A 21,723-nucleotide genomic window follows, 5' to 3' on the forward strand; every position below is an offset into this window, starting at 1 on the left:
GCAAAGTTATGCAACACCCAATGCCCCTACGAACAGATGGCCTGACATTCTCCTGTACAATTAGCTGATACAGATATCTATAAAGGCAAGTCGTCCAGGTCCTGAGGCAGCAAAGCATCCCCAAACCATCACACTACCACCACCATGCCTGACCGTTGGTATGAAGTTCTCACTGTAGAATTAAGTGTTTTTTGCCCAACATAACGGGAACCATGTTGTCCAAGGAGCGTCACAGACTCTCTTTCCCTTTCCCTTAAAAAACAGATGCATCCGGTTCCTTGTGACCACGCAGTGGGGTCACAAGGCATTCTCTCAACCAGCTTCATCTGGAATGCTTTTCCAAACAGTCTTGAGGGAGTTCCCACATATGCTGAGCACTTGTTGGCTGCTTGGAATGTCTGGAATGCATTTCAATTAACAGGTGTGCCTTGTTAAAAGTTCATTTGTGGAATTTCTTTCCTTCTAATGCGTTTGTGCCAATCAGTTGTGTTGTGACAAGGTACCAACCACTGTGTCTTTGTGAGACGCAGAGCAGGTGAACGGATGATCACCACATGTGTGGTTCCCACCATGAATCATGGCGAATCATGGAGAATCATGGAGGAGGAGATGTGGGGGTGCTTTGCTGGGAACACTTTCTGTGATTTATTTAGAATTCAAGGCACACTTAACCGCCATGGCTAGCACAGTATTCTGCAGCGATACCCCATCCCATCTGGTTTGCGCTTAGTGGGACTATCATTTGTTTTTCAACAGGACAATGACCCAAAACAGGCTGTGTAAGGGGTATTTGACCAAGGAGAATGATGGAGTGCTGCATCAGATGACCTGGCCTCCACAATCACCCGACCTCAACCCAATTGAGATGGTTTGGGATGAGTTGGACCGCAGAGTGAAGGAAAAGCAGGCAACAAGTGCTCAGCATATGTGGGAACTCCTTCACTCCTTCACTGTTTGAAAAGCATTCCAGGTGAAGCTGGTTGAGAGAATGCCAAGAGTGTGCAAAGCTGTCATCAAGGCAAAGGGTGACAACTTTGAAGAATCTTCAATATAAAATACATTTGAATTTGTTAAACACTTTTTTTGGTTACTACATGATTCCTGTTATTTCATAGTTTTGATATTTTCACTATTATTCTACAATGTTGAAAATAGTAAAAATAAAGAAAAACCTTTGAATGAGTAGGTGTGTCCAAACTTTTGACTGGTACTGTGTATATATGTACAGCATATACCAAAATATGTGGACACCCCTTTGAAATCGGTGGATGTAGCTATTTCAGCCACACCCGTTGCTGACAGGTGTATAAAATCGACCACACAGCCATACATGCTCCATAGACAAACATTGGCAGTAGAATGGCCTTACTGAAGAGCTCAGTGACTTTCAATGTGTCACTGTCATAGAATGCCACCTTTCCAACAAGTCAGTTCATCAAATTTCTGTCATGTTAGAGCTGCCCCGGTCAACTGTAAGTGATGTTATTGTGAAGTAGAAACATCTAGGAGCAACAACGGCTCAGCCGCAAAGTGGTAGTCCACACACGCACATAGAAAGGGACTGCGGACTGCTGAAGGGCGTAGCTCGCAAAAGAATGCATAGTGCCAACTGTAAAGTTTGGTGGAGTAGGAATAATGGTCCGGAGCTGTTTTACATGATTACATTTACTTCTGGAACGATTCAGTCTGTCTACAGTTGTAGACAATCAATTGCACCATTAATTTGATGAGAGCTAAACAAGCTTATCTTTCTCCTGCTGCAAAGATGTGTTTGTGTTTATCTGTTCACAAACAGTCTGTCTACATCTTATTGGGAGGCAGAGAACGTTGTGTTTTGCTTTCTAACTGTTGTCTGTTGTCAAGCCTGTGCAGATGGTTTTAGATAGTGAGTGAATCATCAGTCAGAACCTGTCTTTCATTTGAAGTATCTCAGTAATTGTGTCTAAAGGGACCTCTTTACCAGATGTGTGAATATTTCTAGAAAACCCAAACGGAAGTTCACATAGAGTACAAAGAGTTGGCATGTTTACATCTAAATAACCATATGCCCTATTCATAGGGATCTGGTCAAAAATAAACCCATAAGAGTCCTAGTTTACAGTAGTATACTATATACTGTATACCAACCCCTATGGGCCCTGGTCTAAAGTAGTATACTATATACCAACCCCTATGGGCCCTGGTCTAAAGTAGTATACTATATACCAACCCCTATGGGTCCTGGTCTAAAGTAGTATACTATATACCAACCCCTATGGGTTCTGGTCTAAAGTAGTATACTATATACCAACCCCTATGGGTCCTGGTCTAAAGTAGTATACTATATACCAACCCCTATGGGTCCTGGTCTAAAGTAGTATACTATATACCAACCCCTATGGGTCCTGGTCTAAAGTAGTATACTATATACCAACCCCTATGGGTCCTGGTCTAAAGTAGTATACTATATACCAACCCCTATGGGTTCTGGTCTAAAGTAGTATACTATATACCAACCCCTATGGGTCCTGGTCTAAAGTAGTATACTATATACCAACCCCTATGGGCCCTGGTCTAAAGTAGTATACTATATACCAGCCCCTATGGGTCCTGGTCTAAAGTAGTATACTATATACCAACCCCTATGGGTCCTGGTCTAAAGTAGTATACTATATACCAACCCCTATGGGCCCTGGTCTAAAGTAGTATACTATATACCAGCCCCTATGGGTCCTGGTCTAAAGTAGTATACTATATACCAACCCCTATGGGTCCTGGTCTAAAGTAGTATACTATATACCAACCCCTATGGGTCCTGGTCTAAAGTAGTATACTATATACCAACCCCTATGGGTTCTGGTCTAAAGTAGTATACTATATACCAGCCCCTATGGGTCCTGGTCTAAAGTAGTATACTATATACCAACCCCTATGGGTCCTGGTCTAAAGTAGTATACTATATACCAACCCCTAAGGGTCCTGGTCTAAAGTAGTATACTATATACCAACCTCTATGGGTCCTGGTCTAAAGTCGTATACTATATACCAACCCCTATGGGCCCTGGTCTAAAGTAGTATACTATATACCAACCCTTATGGGTCCTGGTCTAAAGTAGTATACTATATAGAGAATAGGGTGCCATTTTGGGAAGCAGACCCAGAGTCAGTTTCATTGCTGCAGTATGCATGCGGGAGCCAAATTTGTCCCAATCCAGAACACTGTATAAATAAAATATAATCAAACACCACTCAGTGTTTTTCCCAGCTGGCCTGACCACTGTTCTGAGAGCAAGGAGAAACTCTTTGTTTCAGCATCCCAAACGGCACACTATTCCCTTTATAGTGCACTACTTTTTAACCAGGGCCCATAGAGCTCTGGTCAAAAGTAGTGCACTATATAGGAGATAGGGTATCATTTGGGATGCACCCTCTCTCTTCTGAGGGCCTCTCTTTATGGCCTGCAAAAGCACATGTGTACGTTTTTATATTTTTACTAGGCAGTAATGAAATTGAACTCTGCTTGATTTTCCAGATGGGAAAACTCGGGCATAGCATTGATTCTTATACAAATTCCACAACAATAACCTATTCAAATTCAAATTCCCCTATCCATCCATCCACACATAATGCATTGTATGCTATTGAAATGGCAGCTTTGGGGCGTCAGGGTAGCCTAGTGGTTAGAGCGTTGGACTAGTAACTGCAAGGTTGCAAATTCAAATCCCTGAGCTGACAAGGTATAAATCTGTCATTCTGTTCCGGCTGCCCGGAACATTTCCCAGTCTGCGTGACCAAAACAATCTTGAAGCGTGGATTCCGATTGGTCAGACCAACGTTGAATAGTTCTAGTCACGGTACATCCTGTTTGAGTTTCTGCCTATAGGACGGGAGGAGCAAAATAGAGTTGTGGTCAGATTTGCCGAAAAGAGGGCGGGGGAAGGCCTTGTATGCATTCGGGAAGTTAGAGTAGCAGTGATCCAGTGTTAGTAGTGTTTTGCCTGCACGAGTGATACAATCAATATGCTGATAGAATTTAGGTAGCCTTGTTCTCAAATGTACTTTGTTAAAATCCCCAGCTACAATAAATACAGCCTCAGGATATATGGTTTCCAGTTTGCATAGAGTCCAGTGAAGTTCCTTGATGTCCGTCAGGATATCGGCTTGAGGGGAGATATACACGGCTGTGACAATAACTGACGAGAATTCTCTTGGGAGGCAATATGGTCGGCATTTGATTGTAAGGAATTCTAGGTTTAGGTGAACAAAAGGACTTCAGTTCCTGTATGTTGTTACAATCACACCATGAGTCATTAATCATGAAACATACACCCCCGCCCTTCTTCATCCCGGAAAGATGTTTATTTCTGTCGGCGCGACGCATAAAGAATCCCAGTGCTTGTACCGACTCCGACAACATATCCCGAGAGAGCCATGGTTCTGCGAAACAGAGAATGTTACAATCTCTGATGTCTCTCTGGAAGGCAACCCTTGCTATAATTTCATCTACCTTGTTGTCAAGAGACTGGACATTGGCGAGTAGTATACTCGAAAGACATGGGTGGTGTGCACGCCTCCGAAGTCTGACCAGGAGGCATCTACCATTTCTGCCACGACGATGTTTTGGGTCAGCCTCTGGAATCAGATCAAATGCCCTGTGTGATGGTGCAAACAAAGGATCCATTTCGGAGAAAGTCATATTCCTGGTCGTAATGTTGGTAAGTTGACGTCGCTCTGATATCTAGTAGTTCTTCCCGGCTGTATGTTACAGGTTAAAGAATAGTTGCTATGGAAGCGTTCCACCATGCTACAGGTTAAAGAATAGTTGCTATGGAAGTGTTCCACCATGCTACAGGATAAAGGATGGAAGAAGAAAGGGCCAGTTTGTGTTGGTACTGACTGGTACTGACTAATGTCTGGTACTGTCGTCTGGTACTGTTGGCTGGTACTGTTGTCTGGTACTGACAGAGCCAGTCTGTGTTGGTATTGACTGGTAATGACTGTCAGTTTTCTCTCTTGTGTATGATAGTCTTGGTACTGACTAGTGTCAGTTTGCTCTCTTGTGTATTATAGTCTTTGGCCTATGGTCTCCCTTGTGTATGAAAGTGTTGGTATTGACTGATACTAACCAGATCTGGTGTCTCTTTTCCAACAGATGACCCTGCTGTGGAGGGAGTGGACAAGTCCCGACAGCTCCAGACTGGGGAGATGATCATCATCGTGGTAGTACTTCTCATGTGGGCAGGTAAGGACTGGCTTTAGAGGTACATACTGGCTTTATAGGTACATACTGGCTTTACAGGTACATACTGGCTTTACAGGTACATACTGGCTTTACAGGTAAGGACTGGCTTTAGAGGTACGGACTGGCTTCACAGGTACGGACTGGCTTTACAGGTACAGACTGGCTTCACAGGTACGGACTGGCTTTACAGGTACAGACTGGCTTCACAGGTACGGACTGGCTTTACAGGTACAGACTGGCTTCACAGGTACGGACTGGCTTCACAGGTACGGACTGGCTTCACAGGTACGGACTGGCTTCACAGGTACGGACTGGCTTCACAGGTACGGACTGGCTTTACAGGTACAGACTGGCTTCACAGGTACGGACTGGCTTCACAGGTATAGACTGGATTTACAGGTATAGACTGGCTTTACAGGTATAGACTGGCTTTACAGGTACATACTGGCTTTACAGGTACGGACTAGCTTTTCTGGTACGGACTGGTTTTACAGGTACAGACTGGCTTTATAGGTACAGACTAGCTTTACAGGTATAGACTGGCTTTAGAGGTACATACTGGCTTTACAGGTACAGACTGGCTTCACAGGTACGGACTGGGTTTACAGGTACAGATTGGCATTATAGGTACAGACTAGCTTTACATGTATAGACTGGCTTTACAGGTACATAATGGCTTTACAGGTACAGACTGGCTTCACAGGTACGGACTGGGTTTACAGGTACAGATTGGCATTATAGGTATAGACTAGCTTCACAGGTATAGACTGGCTTTACAGGTATAGACTGGCTTTACAGGTACGGACTGGCTTTACAGGTACATACTGGCTTTACAGGTAAATACTGGCTTTACAGGTACGAACTAGCTTCACAGGTATGGACTGGTTTACAGGTACAGACTGGCTTTACAGGTACAGACTGGCTTTACAGGTACAAACTAGCTTTACAGGTACAGGCTGGCTTTATAGGTACGGACTAGCTTTTCTGGTACGGACTGGTTTTACAGGTACGGACTGGTTTACAGGTACGGACTGGTTTACAGGTACAGACTGGCTTTACAGGTACAGCCCGGCTTTACAGGTACAGACTGGCTTTACAGGTACAGCTGTGATTATTACAGGTACAGCTGTGATTATTACAGGAACAGCTGTGATTATTACAGGTACAGCTGTGATTATTACAGGTACAACTGTGATCATTACAGGTACAGCAGTGATCTTAATAATTTATTAACTGTATATGTTTTACATTATTTACAGGATCATTAATGATGAGCTAGGGAGTACGAGTTATTTACAGGATCATTAATGATGAGCTAGGGAGTACGAGTTATTTACAGGATCATTAATGATGAGCTAGGGAGTACGAGTTATTTACAGGATCATTAATGATGAGCTAGGGAGTACGAGTTATTTACAGGATCATTAATGATGAGCTAGGGAGTACGAGTTATTTACAGGATCATTAATGATGAGCTAGGGAGTACGAGTTATTTACAGGATCATTAATGATGAGCTAGGGAGTACGAGTTATTTACAGGATCATTAATGATGAGCTAGGGAGTACGAGTTATTTACAGGATCATTAATGATGAGCTAGGGAGTACGAGTTATTTACAGGATCATTAATGATGAGCTAGGGAGTACGAGTTATTTACAGGATCATTAATGATGAGCTAGGGAGTACGAGTTATTTACAGGATCATTAATGATGAGCTAGGGAGTACGAGTTATTTACAGGATCATTAATGATGAGCTAGGGAGTACGAGTTATTTACAGGATCATTAATGATGAGCTAGGGAGTACGAGTTATTTACAGGATCATTAATGATGAGCTAGGGAGTACGAGTTATTTACAGGATCATTAATGATGAGCTAGGGAGTACGAGTTATTTACAGGATCATTAATGATGAGCTAGGGAGTACGAGTTATTTACAGGATCATTAATGATGAGCTAGGGAGTACGAGTTATCTACAGGATCGTTAATGATGAGCTAGGGAGTACGAGTTATCTACAGGATCATTAATGATGAGCTAGGGAGTACGAGTTATCTACAGGATCGTTAATGATTAGCTAGGGACTAAGAGTTCAGATAATGTATCAGGGTGCTGGTTTCACTATATCTCAGTCAATCAATCAATGAATCAATGAATCAACTATTTAATCAATCAAAGCACTTCAAGGTCATCTTTTGACAACAATAATAAGAGGGCCATATAGGCCAAAATCGGGTTTTGTTCTCGTTTAAGTAAGACATTTACATGACATTACATTTAAGTCATTTAGCAGACGCTCTTATCCAGAGCGACTTACAAATTGGAAAGTTCATGCATATTCATCCTGGTCCCCCTGTGGGAATTGAACCCTGGTCCCCCCGTCCGGAATTGAACCCACAACCCTGGCGTTGCAAGCGCCATGCTCTACCAACTGAGCCACAAGGGACCACCATACTGTTAAGACCACGTTAACAGTATGGCTCAGTATTTCTACATAGCTTCCCCTCTATGATCACGTCCAATCTACATCACACTTCTCCCACTAGTCCCAGATATTCAACCCTCCAGCCCAGTAATTGGTTAAGCCGTGTCTCATGCGTCTATTCTCATTGATTAGCAGTGTGACACAAGAAGTGCAACACAATGAGACGTGGCAGGCTGGGATACCCCGTGGACCTGCACGAACTGGGGCTATTTCCCAATGAGCTATCCTTCTTCCTAAAGTATCCACTTGTTTACTTCTCTTCACTGATTTGAAAGTTAAAAAATAAAAAAAACATGGTGGTAACTCCCACTAGCCCATGCCTGCACCAATCCAATGCGGGATCTTTTGTGGGAAGCAATGAAACGAGTGCACAGTGAGATTATTTGGATGCACACAGGGTTTCCTACCCCAGGGACACGGCTGTGGAGAGGGTTAATAAAAATAAATGAAAGAAGCGGAGAGAGAAGACACAAGCCTCTGTGATAATAAATAAAGGAAGCCTGGAAAGAAGACGGGAGCCTCTGAAAACATGAGAGAAGACAGGAGCCTCTGAAGACAGGAGCCTCTGAAGACAGGAGAGAAGACAGGAGAGAAGACAGGAAAGAAGACAGGAGGCTCTGAAGACAGGAGAGAAGACAGGAGAGAAGACAGGAGGCTCTGAAGACAGGAGAGAAGACAGGAGGCTCTGTAGACAGGAGGCTCTGAAGACAGGAGGCTCTGAAGACAGGAGGCTCTGAAGACAGGAGAGAAGACAGGAGGCTCTGAAGACAGGAGGCTCTGAAGACAGGAGAGAAGACAGGAGGCTCTGAAGACAGGAAAGAAGACAGGAGGCTCTGTAGACAGGAGAGAAGACAGAAGGCTCTGAAGACAGGAGAGAAGACAGGAGGCTCTGTAGACAGGAGAGAAGACAGGAGAGAAGACAGGAGGCTCTGAAGACAGGAGAGAAGACAGGAGGCTCTGAAGACAGGAGGCTCTGAAGACAGGAGGCTCTGAAGACAGGAGGCTCTGAAGACAGGAGAGAAGACAGGAGGCTCTGAAGACAGGAGAGAAGACAGGAGAGAAGACAGGAGGCTCTGAAGATAGGAGAGAAGACAGGAGGCTCTGAAGACAGGAGAGAAGACAGGAGAGAAGACAGGAGGCTCTGAAGACAGGAGAGAAGACAGGAGGCTCTGAAGACAGGAGAGAAGACAGGAGAGAAGACAGGAGCCTCTGTCCCAAATGGCACCATACTCACTATATAGAGAGCATCCTATGAAGGGAATAGGGTGATAGGGTGCTATTTGAAGGGACTAGGGCGCTATTTGAAGGGAATAGGGTGCTATTTGAAGGGAATAGGGTGCTATTTGAAGGGAATAGGGTGCTATTTGAAGGGAATAGCGTGATAGGGTGCTATTTGAAGGGAATAGGGTGCTATTTGAAGGGAATAGCGTGATAGGGTGCTATTTGAAGGGAATAGGGTGCTAATTGAAGGGAATAGCGTGATAGGGTGCTATTTGAAGGGAATAGGGTGCTATTTGAAGGGAATAGCGTGATAGGGTGCTATTTGAAGGGAATAGGGTGCTAATTGAAGGGAATAGCGTGATAGGGTGCTATTTGAAGGGAATAGGGTGCTAATTGAAGGGAATAGCGTGATAGGGTGCTATTTGAAGGGAATAGGGTGCTAATTGAAGGGAATAGCGTGATAGGGTGCTATTTGAAGGGAATAGGGTGCTAATTGAAGGGAATAGCGTGATAGGGTGCTATTTGAAGGGAATAGGGTGCTAATTGAAGGGAATAGGGTGCTATTGGAAGGGAATAGGGTGCTATTTGAAGAGAATAGGGTGCTATTGGAAGGGAATAGGGTGCTATTTGAAGGGAATAGGGTGCTATTTGAAGGGAATAGGGTGATAGGGTGCTATTTGAAGGGAATAGGGTGCTATTTGAAGGGAATAGGGTGCTATTTGAAGGGAATAGGGTGCTATTTGAAGGGAATAGGGTGCTATTTGAAGGGAATAGGGTGCTATTTGAAGGGAATAGGGTGCTATTTGGGAGGCAGTAACTGTCAGCTCCATCACCAACTCTACATCTCTTAGTGTATGGGGTAATGGGACGAAGGTGAATAAATTCTTATTGAATTGCTTATAAATGTGGTATGAGTGTGTAACGGATGTGAAATGGCTAGCTAGTTAGCGGGTACGCGCTACTAGCATTTCAATCAGTTACGTCACTTGCTCTGAGACCTGAAGTAGGGTTTCCCCTTGCTCTGCAAGGGCCGTGGCCTTTGTGGAGCGATGGGTAACGATGCTTCGTGGGTGACTGTTGTTGATGTGTGCAGAGGGTCCCTGGTTCGCGCGAGAGGACGGTCTAAAGTTATACTGTTACAAGTGCTTTATAAACTAGCAATATCATCGTGACACCATTGGCTTTTCTCTGGCGTAGGAAATGAACAGCTACGCCATACCCTCATAAAGAATTCAACACACACAGAAGATTGAATTGCCAGTTTCTCCCGGTGATGGGTAGATAAATGGTTTGCTGACTTCACGTCGATCTCAGGATCGTCTGCTTCCTAGATATAAAGGCACCTCAGATGTGACTCCTGAGTAGAAACCATCGGGAGGAGGATGTCAATTAAGGAAGAATAAAAGTACCTACATGAAATTGCAATGAGAACACATTTGGTATTGCTTTATAATAGAGGCAATTTGTCCAACATTGTTGTGTGTCTGGACAACAACGCCATCTAGTCTTTCCTTGCTGGCGTCCAGCAGTGTTACTATAGTACCACTGTATAGGAAGGTACGTGACGTTCAAATCAAATCAAATCAAACATCATATCAAATCAAATGTATTTATATAGCCCTTCGTACATCAGGTGATATCTCAAAGTGCTGTACAGAAACCCAGCCTAAAACCCCCCCAAACAGCAAGCAATGCAGGTGTAGAAGCACGGTGGCAAGGAAAAACTCCCTAGAAAGGCCAAAACCTAGGAAGAAACCTAGAGAGGAACCAGGCTATGAGGGGTGGCCAGTCCTTTTCTGGCTGTGCCGGGTGGAGATTATAACAGAACATGGACAAGATGTTCAAATGTTCATAAATGACCAGCAGAGTCAAATAATAATAATCACAGTAGTCGTTCAACTAGCTACGCCAATCTCAGTGCTACTGATGGTCTTGGTGGTGAGATCTGAACACTATTATATACCCTAATATATATACACTACTATATATATATATATATATATATATATATATATATATATATGTGTTACTATAGTACCCCTGTATAGGAAGGTACGTGACGTTCTGCTAGCTACGTCAATCTCAGTGCTACTGATGGTCTTGGCGGTGACATCTCTGTGTCCCTGCCCTTAACATATTATAAACACTATTAAATACCCTAATATATACACTATTATATACCCTAATATATACACTATTATATACCCTAATATATACACTATTATATACCCTAATATATACACAGCATTAGAAACCCTATTATTATACCCTATTATGTATACACTAGTATATATACATTATTACATAAACTATTATATATACACTATTATATATACATTATTACATAAACTATTATATATACACTAGTATATATACATTATTACATAAACTATTATATATACACTATTATATATACATTATTACATAAACTATTATATATACACTATTATATACCCTATTATATGTACACTATTATATATATACATTATTACATAAACTATTATATATACTACTATATACCCTATTATATATACGATTATATACCCTACTATATACACTACTATATACCCTAGGATATATACTATTATATGTACACTACTATATAACCAATTATATATACTATTATATACACTATTATATATACTATTATATACCCTATTATATATACTATTATATACACTATTATATATACTACTATATACCCTATTATAAATACACTATTATATATACTATTATATATACACTATTATATACACTATTATATATACTATTATATACCCTATTATATATACTATTATATACACTATTATATATACTACTATATACCCTATTATAAATACACTATTATATATACTATTATATATACACTATTATATACACTATTATATATACTTTTATATACACTATTATATATACTACTATATACCCTATTATAAATACACTATTATATATACTATTATATATACACTATTATATACACTATTATATATACTATTATATATACACTATTATATATACACTATTATATATACTATTATACAGACTATTATATACACTATTATATATACACTATTATATACACTATTATAAATACACTATTATATACACTATTATATACACTATTATATACACTATTATATATAATATTATATATACACTATTATATACACTATTATATATACTATTATATACCATATTATATATACTATTATATATACACTATTATATACACTATTATATACACTATTATTTATACACTATTATTTATACACTATTATATACACTATTATATATACTATTATATACACTCTTATATATACTTTTATATACACTATTATATACACTATTATATATACTGGTATATACACTATTATATACACTATTATATATACTATTATACATACTATTATATACCCTATTATATACACTATTATATACACTATTATATATACACTATTATATATACCCTATTATATATACACTATTATATATACTATTATATACACTATTATATATACTATTATACATACTATTATACACACTATTATATACACTATTATATACACTATTATATATACACTATTATATATACCCTATTATATATACACTATTATATATACTATTATATACACTATTATATATACTGGTATATACACTATTATATACACTATTATATATACTATTATACATACTATTATATACACTATTATATACACTATTATATACACTATTATATATACACTATTATATATACCCTATTATATATACACTATTATATATACTATTATATACACTATTATATATACTATTATATACACTATTATATATACACTATTATATATACACTATTATATATACTATTATACACACTATTATATATACTATTATATACACTATTATATATACTATTATATACACTATTATATACACTATTATATATACTATTATATACACTATTATATATACACTATTATATATACACTATTATATATACTATTATATGCACTATTATATATACACTATTATATATACTATTATATATACTATTATATACACTATTATATACACTATTATATATACACTATTATATATATACTATTATATACACTCACAGCTACTGTACCATTAAAATCCAGGGAACCACACAGTCAGATCAACCAGCTAACATTCCCATCCAGGACCTGCTTAGCATCTGACCGCAAGGCTCTACGTTCGGCCCAGTACATCACTGGAACCGACCTCCCTGCCAGGCGGTGTCTGAGGAAGGCACTAAAAATGATCAAAGACTCCAGCAACCCAAGTTGTAGACTGATATCTCTGCTACCGTACGGCAAGCGGTAACGTAGTGCCAAGTGTGGGACAAACAGAACTCTGAACAGCTTCTACCTCCATGCCATAAGACTACTAAATAGTTCAATAGTTAACCAATGGCTACCCGAAGAATCTGCATTGACTCCCACCTCTTTTGACTCATCACATAAGCTGCTGTTATTTTTTGTTATCTATCCTGTTGCCTAGTCATTTTATACCTACCTATATGTACATAACTACGTCAATTACATTACCACTGTGCATCAACTCAGTACTGGTACTCCATGTACATAGCCAAGTTATCGTTACTCATTGTGTATATATTCCTTGTGTCATTATTTTTCTATAATTTTTCATTGTTGGGAAAGGCTCGTAAGTAAGCATTTCACTGTTAGTCTACTCTTTTTGTATTACCAAGCACGTGAGAAATACAATTTCATTTGATTTAGAAGAGTCCCAGATTTCAAATGGAATTACGGGAACGTTTTCCAGAATTTTGCAACTCTACCTCTCAGGCGGTGAGCATCAGTCTACTGCTGGTTCTGAAAACACCGTGTTGCAATATACTAATCTTCCCTGCTGAAAGATAAAGACATCACCATCGACTCCACCATTGTGATCCTCACCATTGTGATCACCGCCATTGTGATCACCGCCATTGTGATCACCGCCATTGTGATCACCGCCATTGTGATCTCCACCATTGTGATCTCCGCCATTGTGATCACCACCATTGTGATCACCGCCATTGTGATCTCCACCATTGTGATCTCCGCCATTGTGATATCCGCCATTGTGATCTCCGCCATTGTGATCACCACCATTGTGATCACCACCATTGTGATCACCACCATTGTGATCTCCACCATTGTGATCTCCGCCATTGTGATCTCCACCATACACTCCCTGGGAATGAGACAGCTTTTCAACATGCCTCTACTACCCCAGGTTACAATAACAGGAAGTGATGACAGGCATGTGAGTGACAATGACAGTATGTTAATCCCCATCTCACTTGTCTAACCCCCCCCCCCCCTCCTCTTCCCCCCTCCCCGCAGCTGTAATCGCCTTGTTCTGCCGGCAGTATGACATCATCAAGGACAACGACTCCAGCTCCGGTAAAGACAAGGTTAAACCGTCGTCGTTGGCGAGCACGCCAGAACACTGCTCCGGAGGACTGCTACGGAGCAAGGTACATAGATGAATGACTGAATCGATAGAGAGAGAGAGAGAGAGAGAGAGAGAGAGAGAGAGAGAGAGAGAGAGAGAGAGAGAGAGAGAGAGAGAGAGAGAGAGAGAGAGAGAGAGAGAGAGAGAGAGAGAGAGAGAGAGAGAGAGAGAGAGAGAGAGAGAGAGAGAGAGAGAGAGACAGAGAGACAGAGAGAGAGATGTATGGATGAATGAATGAATGAATGAATGAACACTGTGGCGGAGGAGTGCAACAGAGCAAGGTGGGCATGGTAGACCATGAGACACAGTGTGTAGGTCGTAGTCAACATATGAAGCCATTAAGTCAAGTCACACACTGTCGTAAACAATCACTTCATGTGCTACATTTAGCACCACGCTGTCTACCTGATGATGTATTCATGTACCTACATCATATGAATACAGAAGGAGTCAAAAGGCCAAGCAGAAACACCTGCAGGCACTCTGCATCTCCTCTTCTCTGCACTTCACACTTGAACTGTTTCCACATCGAGCTGGGCTGAATGGCTGCTGCTCCATAGCCGTGGTTACCGGAACCCATCTCATCCACAGATCTTATTTCCCAGAGTCCATTTGGAGCACTGTGACCTCTATATACCACCTGTTACTGTTGTTGTGATCCTTCTCAGTAACGTCTATAGTGGTGTCCATTTATGTTGCTATCGTCTCAGTAACGTCTATAGTGGTGTCCATTTCTGTTGCTGTCCTCTCAGTAACGTCTATAGTGGTGTCCATTTCTGTTGCTGCCCTCTCAGTAACGTCTATAGTGGTGTCCATTTCTGTTGCTGCCCTCTCAGTAACATCTATAGTGGTGTCCATTTCCGTTTGCTGCCCTCTCAGTAACATCTATAGTGGTGTCCATTTATGTTGCTATCGTCTCAGTAACGTCTATAGTGGTGTCCATTTCTGTTGCTGCCCTCTCAGTAACATCTATAGTGGTGTCCATTTCTGTTGCTGCCCTCTCAGTAACATCTATAGTGGTGTCCATTTCTGTTGCTGCCCTCTCAGTAACGTCTATAGTGGTGTCCATTTCTGTTGCTGCCCTCTCAGTAACGTCTATAGTGGTGTCCATTTCTGTTGCTGCCCTCTCAGTAACGTCTATAGTGGTGTCCATTTCTGTTGTTATTTGTGGGAATACGTAGGAACAGATAAAACATTTTTACAAAAACTAAAAGTAAAAAAAAATGCTGAACCCTGGCTTATAGGAACACTGGATAGCACTGGATGATGGGCAGCAGATTTAGGATCATCTAGAGGCGAAAGAAACGCACACTTATTTAGGAGAGGTGCTGGCTAGCGGAGTAGAACACCTGTTTAGGTGAGGTGCTGGCTAGCGGAGTAAAACACCTGTTTAGGAGAGGTGCTGGCTAGCAGAGTAGAACACCTGTTTAGGAGAGGTGCTGGCTAGCAGAGTAGAACACCTGTTTAGGAGAGGTGCTGACTAGCAGAGTAGAACACCTGTTTAGGAGAGGTGCTGGCTAGCAGAGTAGAACACCTGTTTAGGAGAGGTGCTGACTAGCAGAGTAGAACACCTGGTTAGGAGAGGTGCTGGCTAGCAGAGTAGAACACCTGTTTAGGAGAGGTGCTGGTTAGCGGAGTAGAACACCTGTTTAGGAGAGGTGCTGGCTAGCAGAGTAGAACACCTGTTTAGGAGAGGTGCTGGCTAGCAGAGTAGAACACCTGTTTAGGAGAGGTGCTGACTAGCGGAGTAGAAGACCTCTTTAGGAGAGGTGCTGGCTAGCGGAGTAGAACACCTGTTTAGGAGAGGTGCTGGCTAACAGAGTAGAACACCTGTTTAGGAGAGGTGCTGGCTAACAGAGTAGAACACCTGTTTAGGAGAGGTGCTGGCTAACAGAGTAGAACACCTGTTTAGGAGAGGTGCTGGCTAACAGAGTAGAACACCTGTTTAGGAGAGGTGCTGGCTAGCAGAGTAGAACACCTGTTTAGGAGAGGTGCTGGCTAGCAGAGTAGAACACCTGTTTAGGAGAGGTGCTGGCTAGCAGAGTAGAACACCTGTCTAGGAGAGGTGATGGCTAGCAGAGTAGAACACCTGTCTGGGAGAGGTGCTGGCTAGCAGAGTAGAACACCTGTTTAGGAGAGGTGCTGGCTAGCAGAGTAGAACACCTGGTTAGGAGAGGTGCTGGCTAACAGAGTAGAACACCTGTTTAGGAGAGGTGCTGGCTAGCAGAGTAGAACACCTGTTTAGGAGAGGTGCTGGCTAGAAGAGTAAAACACTTGAGGATGAAAACGAGATTCCACACTCTAAGAGCTCAGAAGGAATAATTCAATAACCAAATAACCAACCTGATGAAGACAGCTTGTCTGTCGAAAACGTTGGATATTAGATTATTCAATTATTCCTTTTGAGCTCCTAATGTGCAGCTCTCCATAAATGTTTCAACAGATTTAGGATGCCTCTCAATTGGCACCCTACTCCCTGTATAGTGCACTACTTTTCATTCCCTATATAGTGCACTACTTTTCATTCCCTGTATAGTGCACTACAGTCCCTATGGGGATAATGCTATTTGAGGAGCATCCTTAGTCTCTGTACTGAAGCCACCAGCCAATTGATCAGAGGGGTCATCTGCATCAGAAAGAACACCACGCCAGGGTAGCTGAGTTAGGTACTGAGCTCTCTTCTGTTTGAAGAAGCTCAGGGGTAAACCTCTGCTCCTCTTCGTTCTGTTTGAAGAAGCTCAGGGGTAAACCTCTGCTCCTCTTCCTTCTGTTTGAAGAAGCTCAGGGGTAAACCTCTGCTCCTCTTCGTTCTGTTTGAAGAAGCTCAGGGGTAAACCTCTGTTCCTCTTCGTTCTGTTTGAAGAAGCTCAGGGGTAAACCTCTGCTCCTCTTCGTTCTGTTTGAAGAAGCTCAGGGGTAAACCTCTGCTCCTCTTCTCATTAGGAGGTCGATGGGGAAAGAGAGGGTATCTGATGAGGGTCACGACAATTTTCCAGGATTTACTAGATGAAGCATTACGATGTATTGTCACATGTATTGTTTAGACAGGTTAAATATAGTTCCATTTGAAGGGGTGCTGGGGGGGGGGGGGGGGGGGGCTGGATAGGAAAGTGGCTTTTATGGAGATCGATTCCCTTCCTCCTCGTCTCACCTAAACCATCTAGTCTGACATCGATAAGTGTTCTTGCCAGGCTTCACTAACCGATGACTTATTGTGATCAATGGTGATGATGGTTTTATCTGTCAAAGACCAAAGTTGGCTGGACAGATCGCTGAGACTGACAAGGACAGAGCAGGAGACAACATAACTGCTCTGACAACAACAACAACAATACATTAATATGTATGATTAGTGACTGAGACAATGTGGTGGTGTTATGAATATGTATGATTAGTGACAGAGACCATGTGGTGGTGTTATGAATATGTATGATTAGTGACAGAGACAATGTGGGGGTGTTATGAATATGTATGATTAGTGACAGAGAAAATGTGGGGGTGTTATGAATATGTATGATAACTGACAGAAACAATGTGGTGGTGTTATGTTATGTTGTTGAACCTTCCTCTTTTCCTACAAAGAAACCCAACAAAGTCTCTGATTGGTTAGCTGAGGCAACGACATTAGATTAGCATGTTCTGGTAACAGGTGATGTCTCAGTCCTCTTCCTCTGACAGGACTGGTAACAGGTGATGTCTGTCCTCTTCCTCTGACAGGACTGGTAACAGGTGATGTCTGTCCTCTTCCTCTGACAGGACTGGTAACAGGTGATGTCTGTCCTCTTCCTCTGACAGGACTGGTAACAGGTGATGTCTCAGTCCTCTTCCTCTGACAGGACTGGTAACAGGTGATGTCTGTCCTCTTCCTCTGACAGGACTGGTAACAGGTGATGTCTGTCCTCTTCCTCTAACAGGAGAGGTAACAGGTGATGTCTCAGTCCTCTTTCTCTGACAGGACTGGTAACAGGTGATGTCTCAGTCCTCTTTCTCTGACAGGACTGGTAACAGGTGATGTCTCAGTCCTCTTCCTCTGACAGGACTGGTAACAGGTGATGTCAGTCCTCTTCCTCTGACAGGACTGGTAACAGGTGATGTCTGTCCTCTTCCTCTGACAGGACTGATAACAGGTGATGCCTCAGTCCCCTTCTCTGACAGGACAGGATAGAGCTGCTTAACAACAATAACATGTATCTATTTCTCTCTCCCTATCTATTGCAGTTTCATCCATCGCTACAATCTATCAACATCATGGAGGTTTGATGGGAAAAGTGAAGAAGTCATCTTCCCCCCTCCTTCTCCTCCTCCTCATTCCTCCTTTCCTTCTCTCCTCCTCCTTTCCTTCTCTCCTCCTCCTCCTTTTCTTCTCTCCTCCTCCTCATCCCTCCTTTCCTTCTCTCCTCCTCATCCCTCCTTTCCTTCTCTCCTCCTCATCCCTCCTTTCCTTCTCTCCTTCTCCTCATCCCTCCTTTCCTTCTCTCCTCCTCATCCCTCCTTCCTTCTCTCCTCCTCCTCATCCCTCCTTCCTTCTCTTCTCTTCTCCTCCTCCTTTTCTTCTCTCCTCCTCCTCATCCCTCCTTTCCTTCTCTCCTCCTCCTTATCCCTCCTTCCTTCTCTCCTCCTCCTGTTCCCTCCTTTCCTTCTCTCCTCCTCCTCATCCCTCCTTCATTCTCTCCTCCTCCTCATCCCTCCTTTCCTTCTCTCCTCCTCATCCCTCCTTTCCTTCTCTCCTCCTCATCCCTCCTTTCCTTCTCTCCTCCTCCTCATCCCTCCTTTCCTTCTCTCCTCCTCCTCATCCCTCCTTCCTTCTCTCCTTCTCCTCATCCCTCCTTCTTTCTCTTCTCCTCCTCTTCTTCTCTCCCCCTCCTCATCCCTCCTTTCCTTCTCTCCTCCTCCTCATCCCTCCTTTCCTTCTCTCCTCCTCCTCCTCCCTCCCTTCCTTCTCTCCTCCTCCTCATCCCTCCTTTCCTTCTCTCCTCCTCCTTATCCCTCCTTCCTTCTCTCCTCCTCCTCATCCCTCCTTTCCTTCTCTCCTCCTCCTCATCCCTCCTTCATTCTCTCCTCCTCCTCATCCCTCCTTTCCTTCTCTCCTCCTCATCCCTCCTTTCCTTCTCTCCTCCTCATCCCTCCTTTCCTTCTCTCCTCCTCCTCATCCCTCCTTTCCTTCTCTCCTCCTCCTCATCCCTCCTTCCTTCTCTCCTTCTCCTCATCCCTCCTTCCTTCTCTTCTCCTCCTCTTCTTCTCTCCCCCTCCTCATCCCTCCTTTCCTTCTCTCCTCCTCCTCATCCCTCCTTTCCTTCTCTCCTCCTCCTCCTCCCTCCTTTCCTTCTCTCCTCCTCCTCATCCCTCCTTTCCTTCTCTCCTCCTCCTCCTCCTCCTCCCTCCTTCTCCTCCTCCCTCCTTTCCTTCCCTCCTCCTCCTCCTCTCTGATGAAGACAGAACGTTGGACGGAACAAGCCATTATCTTAACTGCCACCACAAGGAGCGACTGGCAATGCCCGTCGGCCACGTTAATCTAGCAAAGGACACACACACACACACACACACACACACACACACACACACACACACACACACACACACACACACACACACACACACACACACACACACACACACACACACACACACACACACACACACACACACAGACACACTTTCTCCTGCAGGTTCATTGTGCATACTGTAATGTTAACACATGTTTCAGTTAACGTTAAAGCATTTGCCATATAGATACTTGGTTAGCAATGGCAAAACACTTGTGGCCATCTGTGTCCTCGTGATTTCATGAGCAGGTTATTTTTTAAATATTGTCTAGCTGGACTGACTCCCTGCTCTTCTATTCTTGGTTAAATATCCTGTCATTTTTCAGCTTTTTGTTTCTCCTAATTCTCTTCCCTTAGTTGTTCTGCTTATCCTAATTCTCTTCCCCCTTAGTTGCTCTGCTTTTCCTAATTCTCTTCCCTCTTAGTTGCTCTGCTTTTCCTAATTCTCTTCCCTTTCAGTTAGTTTTTCTGCTTTTCCTAATCCTATTCCCACTTAGATAGTTTTCAGGTTTTTGCTTATCCCAACCCTCTTCCCCCTTAGTAAATGTTTCTGCTTTTCCTAATCCTCCTCATCCTTAGATCGCTTTTGTACAGTCAATATGATCCAATGTGGTTGCTACAAATCATTTGATAATTCTTCAAGTAGTTATCACAGGTGAAATATTGTGATTGGAATCAAACCGTAGAATATAGCCAAGCCATGTTAATACGTGTAAATGACATGAAGTAGTTGTGGACATAAAGTAGTTATGGATGAAACAGCAGACCATTCCCCAACACATTAATGACCCATGACTGTACAGTATGGTAAAGAAAGTTTCCATACGTTGATTACTGGAGGGCGCATGCTAGTCTTTCACCTGTCGGGTTAGCATGAAAAGATGCCCAAAAATAAATGTTATTTATGTTATTATCGTCCTCCTTCCTCTTAGTGAGGAACTTGTTTGTCTGTTCATACCTTTTGTGTTTTGACCATATTGTAAATATCCTGATCACTGTGTTTTACCTGACTTAGCGAACCAGAGTCTGGTTTTTTTTCAGCTGCCCGGAAGGTACGATTATGATGTAACAGGAAGTGTTCCGAGTTCTAGTCAATTGACTACTGCTAAAAACAGATGACATGTTTTCTATATTGTTTTCTATATTGATTATACATGAATTTCTTTAGGAATGAAGTGAAGTAAAAGTAAAAATTATCAAAAATATAAATAGTAAAGTATAGTTGCCCCAAAAAACGAATAAAGTAGTACTTTAAAGTATTTTTGACCACTTTTACTTTTACTTCACTACGTTCCTAAAGAAAATCATATACTTTTTACTCCATATATTAACCCCTGACACCCAAAAGTACTCGATACAATTTAAATGCTTAAGAGGACAGGAAAATGGTCCAATTCACACACTTCTCAAGAGAACGTCCCTGGTCATCCCCACTGCCTCTGATCTGGCAGACTTATTAAACACAAATGCTTCGTTTGTAAATCATGTCTGAGTGTTGGAGTGTGCCCCTGGCGTTCCGTAAATAAAAAAATCAAGAAAATTGTGCCGTCTGGTTTGCTTAAGAGGTTGCCTGGTCGGGAGGTTGCCTGGTTGGGAGGTTGTTAAGAGGTTGACTGGTTGGGAGGTTGCCTGGTTGGGAGGTTGACTGGTTGGGAGGTTGACTGGTTGGGGGGTTGACTGGTTGGGGGGTTGACTGGTTGGGGGGTTGACTGGTTGGGAGGTTGACTGGTTGGGGGGTTGTTGGGAGGTTGACTGGTTGGGGGGTTGCCTGGTT

The 21,723-nt window shown here is 42.2% G+C and overlaps 1 protein-coding gene across 1 annotated transcript in view; it reads left to right on the forward strand.

Annotated features, from left to right (window-relative positions):
- The window catches only part of LOC129817853 (fibronectin type III domain-containing protein 4-like), a 90,507-nt gene extending 69,018 nt beyond the window's left edge, over window positions 1–21,489 (forward strand). Inside the window, exons 4-6 of the mRNA XM_055873441.1 lie at window positions 5,132–5,221; window positions 14,295–14,428; window positions 18,625–21,489. Of these exons, the coding sequence (XP_055729416.1) occupies window positions 5,132–5,221; window positions 14,295–14,428; window positions 18,625–18,666 (266 nt within the window). The 3' untranslated portion in view covers window positions 18,667–21,489. The remainder of the gene's footprint in view (window positions 1–5,131; window positions 5,222–14,294; window positions 14,429–18,624) is intronic.
- Window positions 21,490–21,723: the final 234 nt, after the last annotated feature.

Source organism: Salvelinus fontinalis, chromosome 20 (assembly GCF_029448725.1).
Source record: "Salvelinus fontinalis isolate EN_2023a chromosome 20, ASM2944872v1, whole genome shotgun sequence".
Taxonomy (NCBI): Eukaryota; Metazoa; Chordata; class Actinopteri; order Salmoniformes; family Salmonidae; genus Salvelinus; species Salvelinus fontinalis.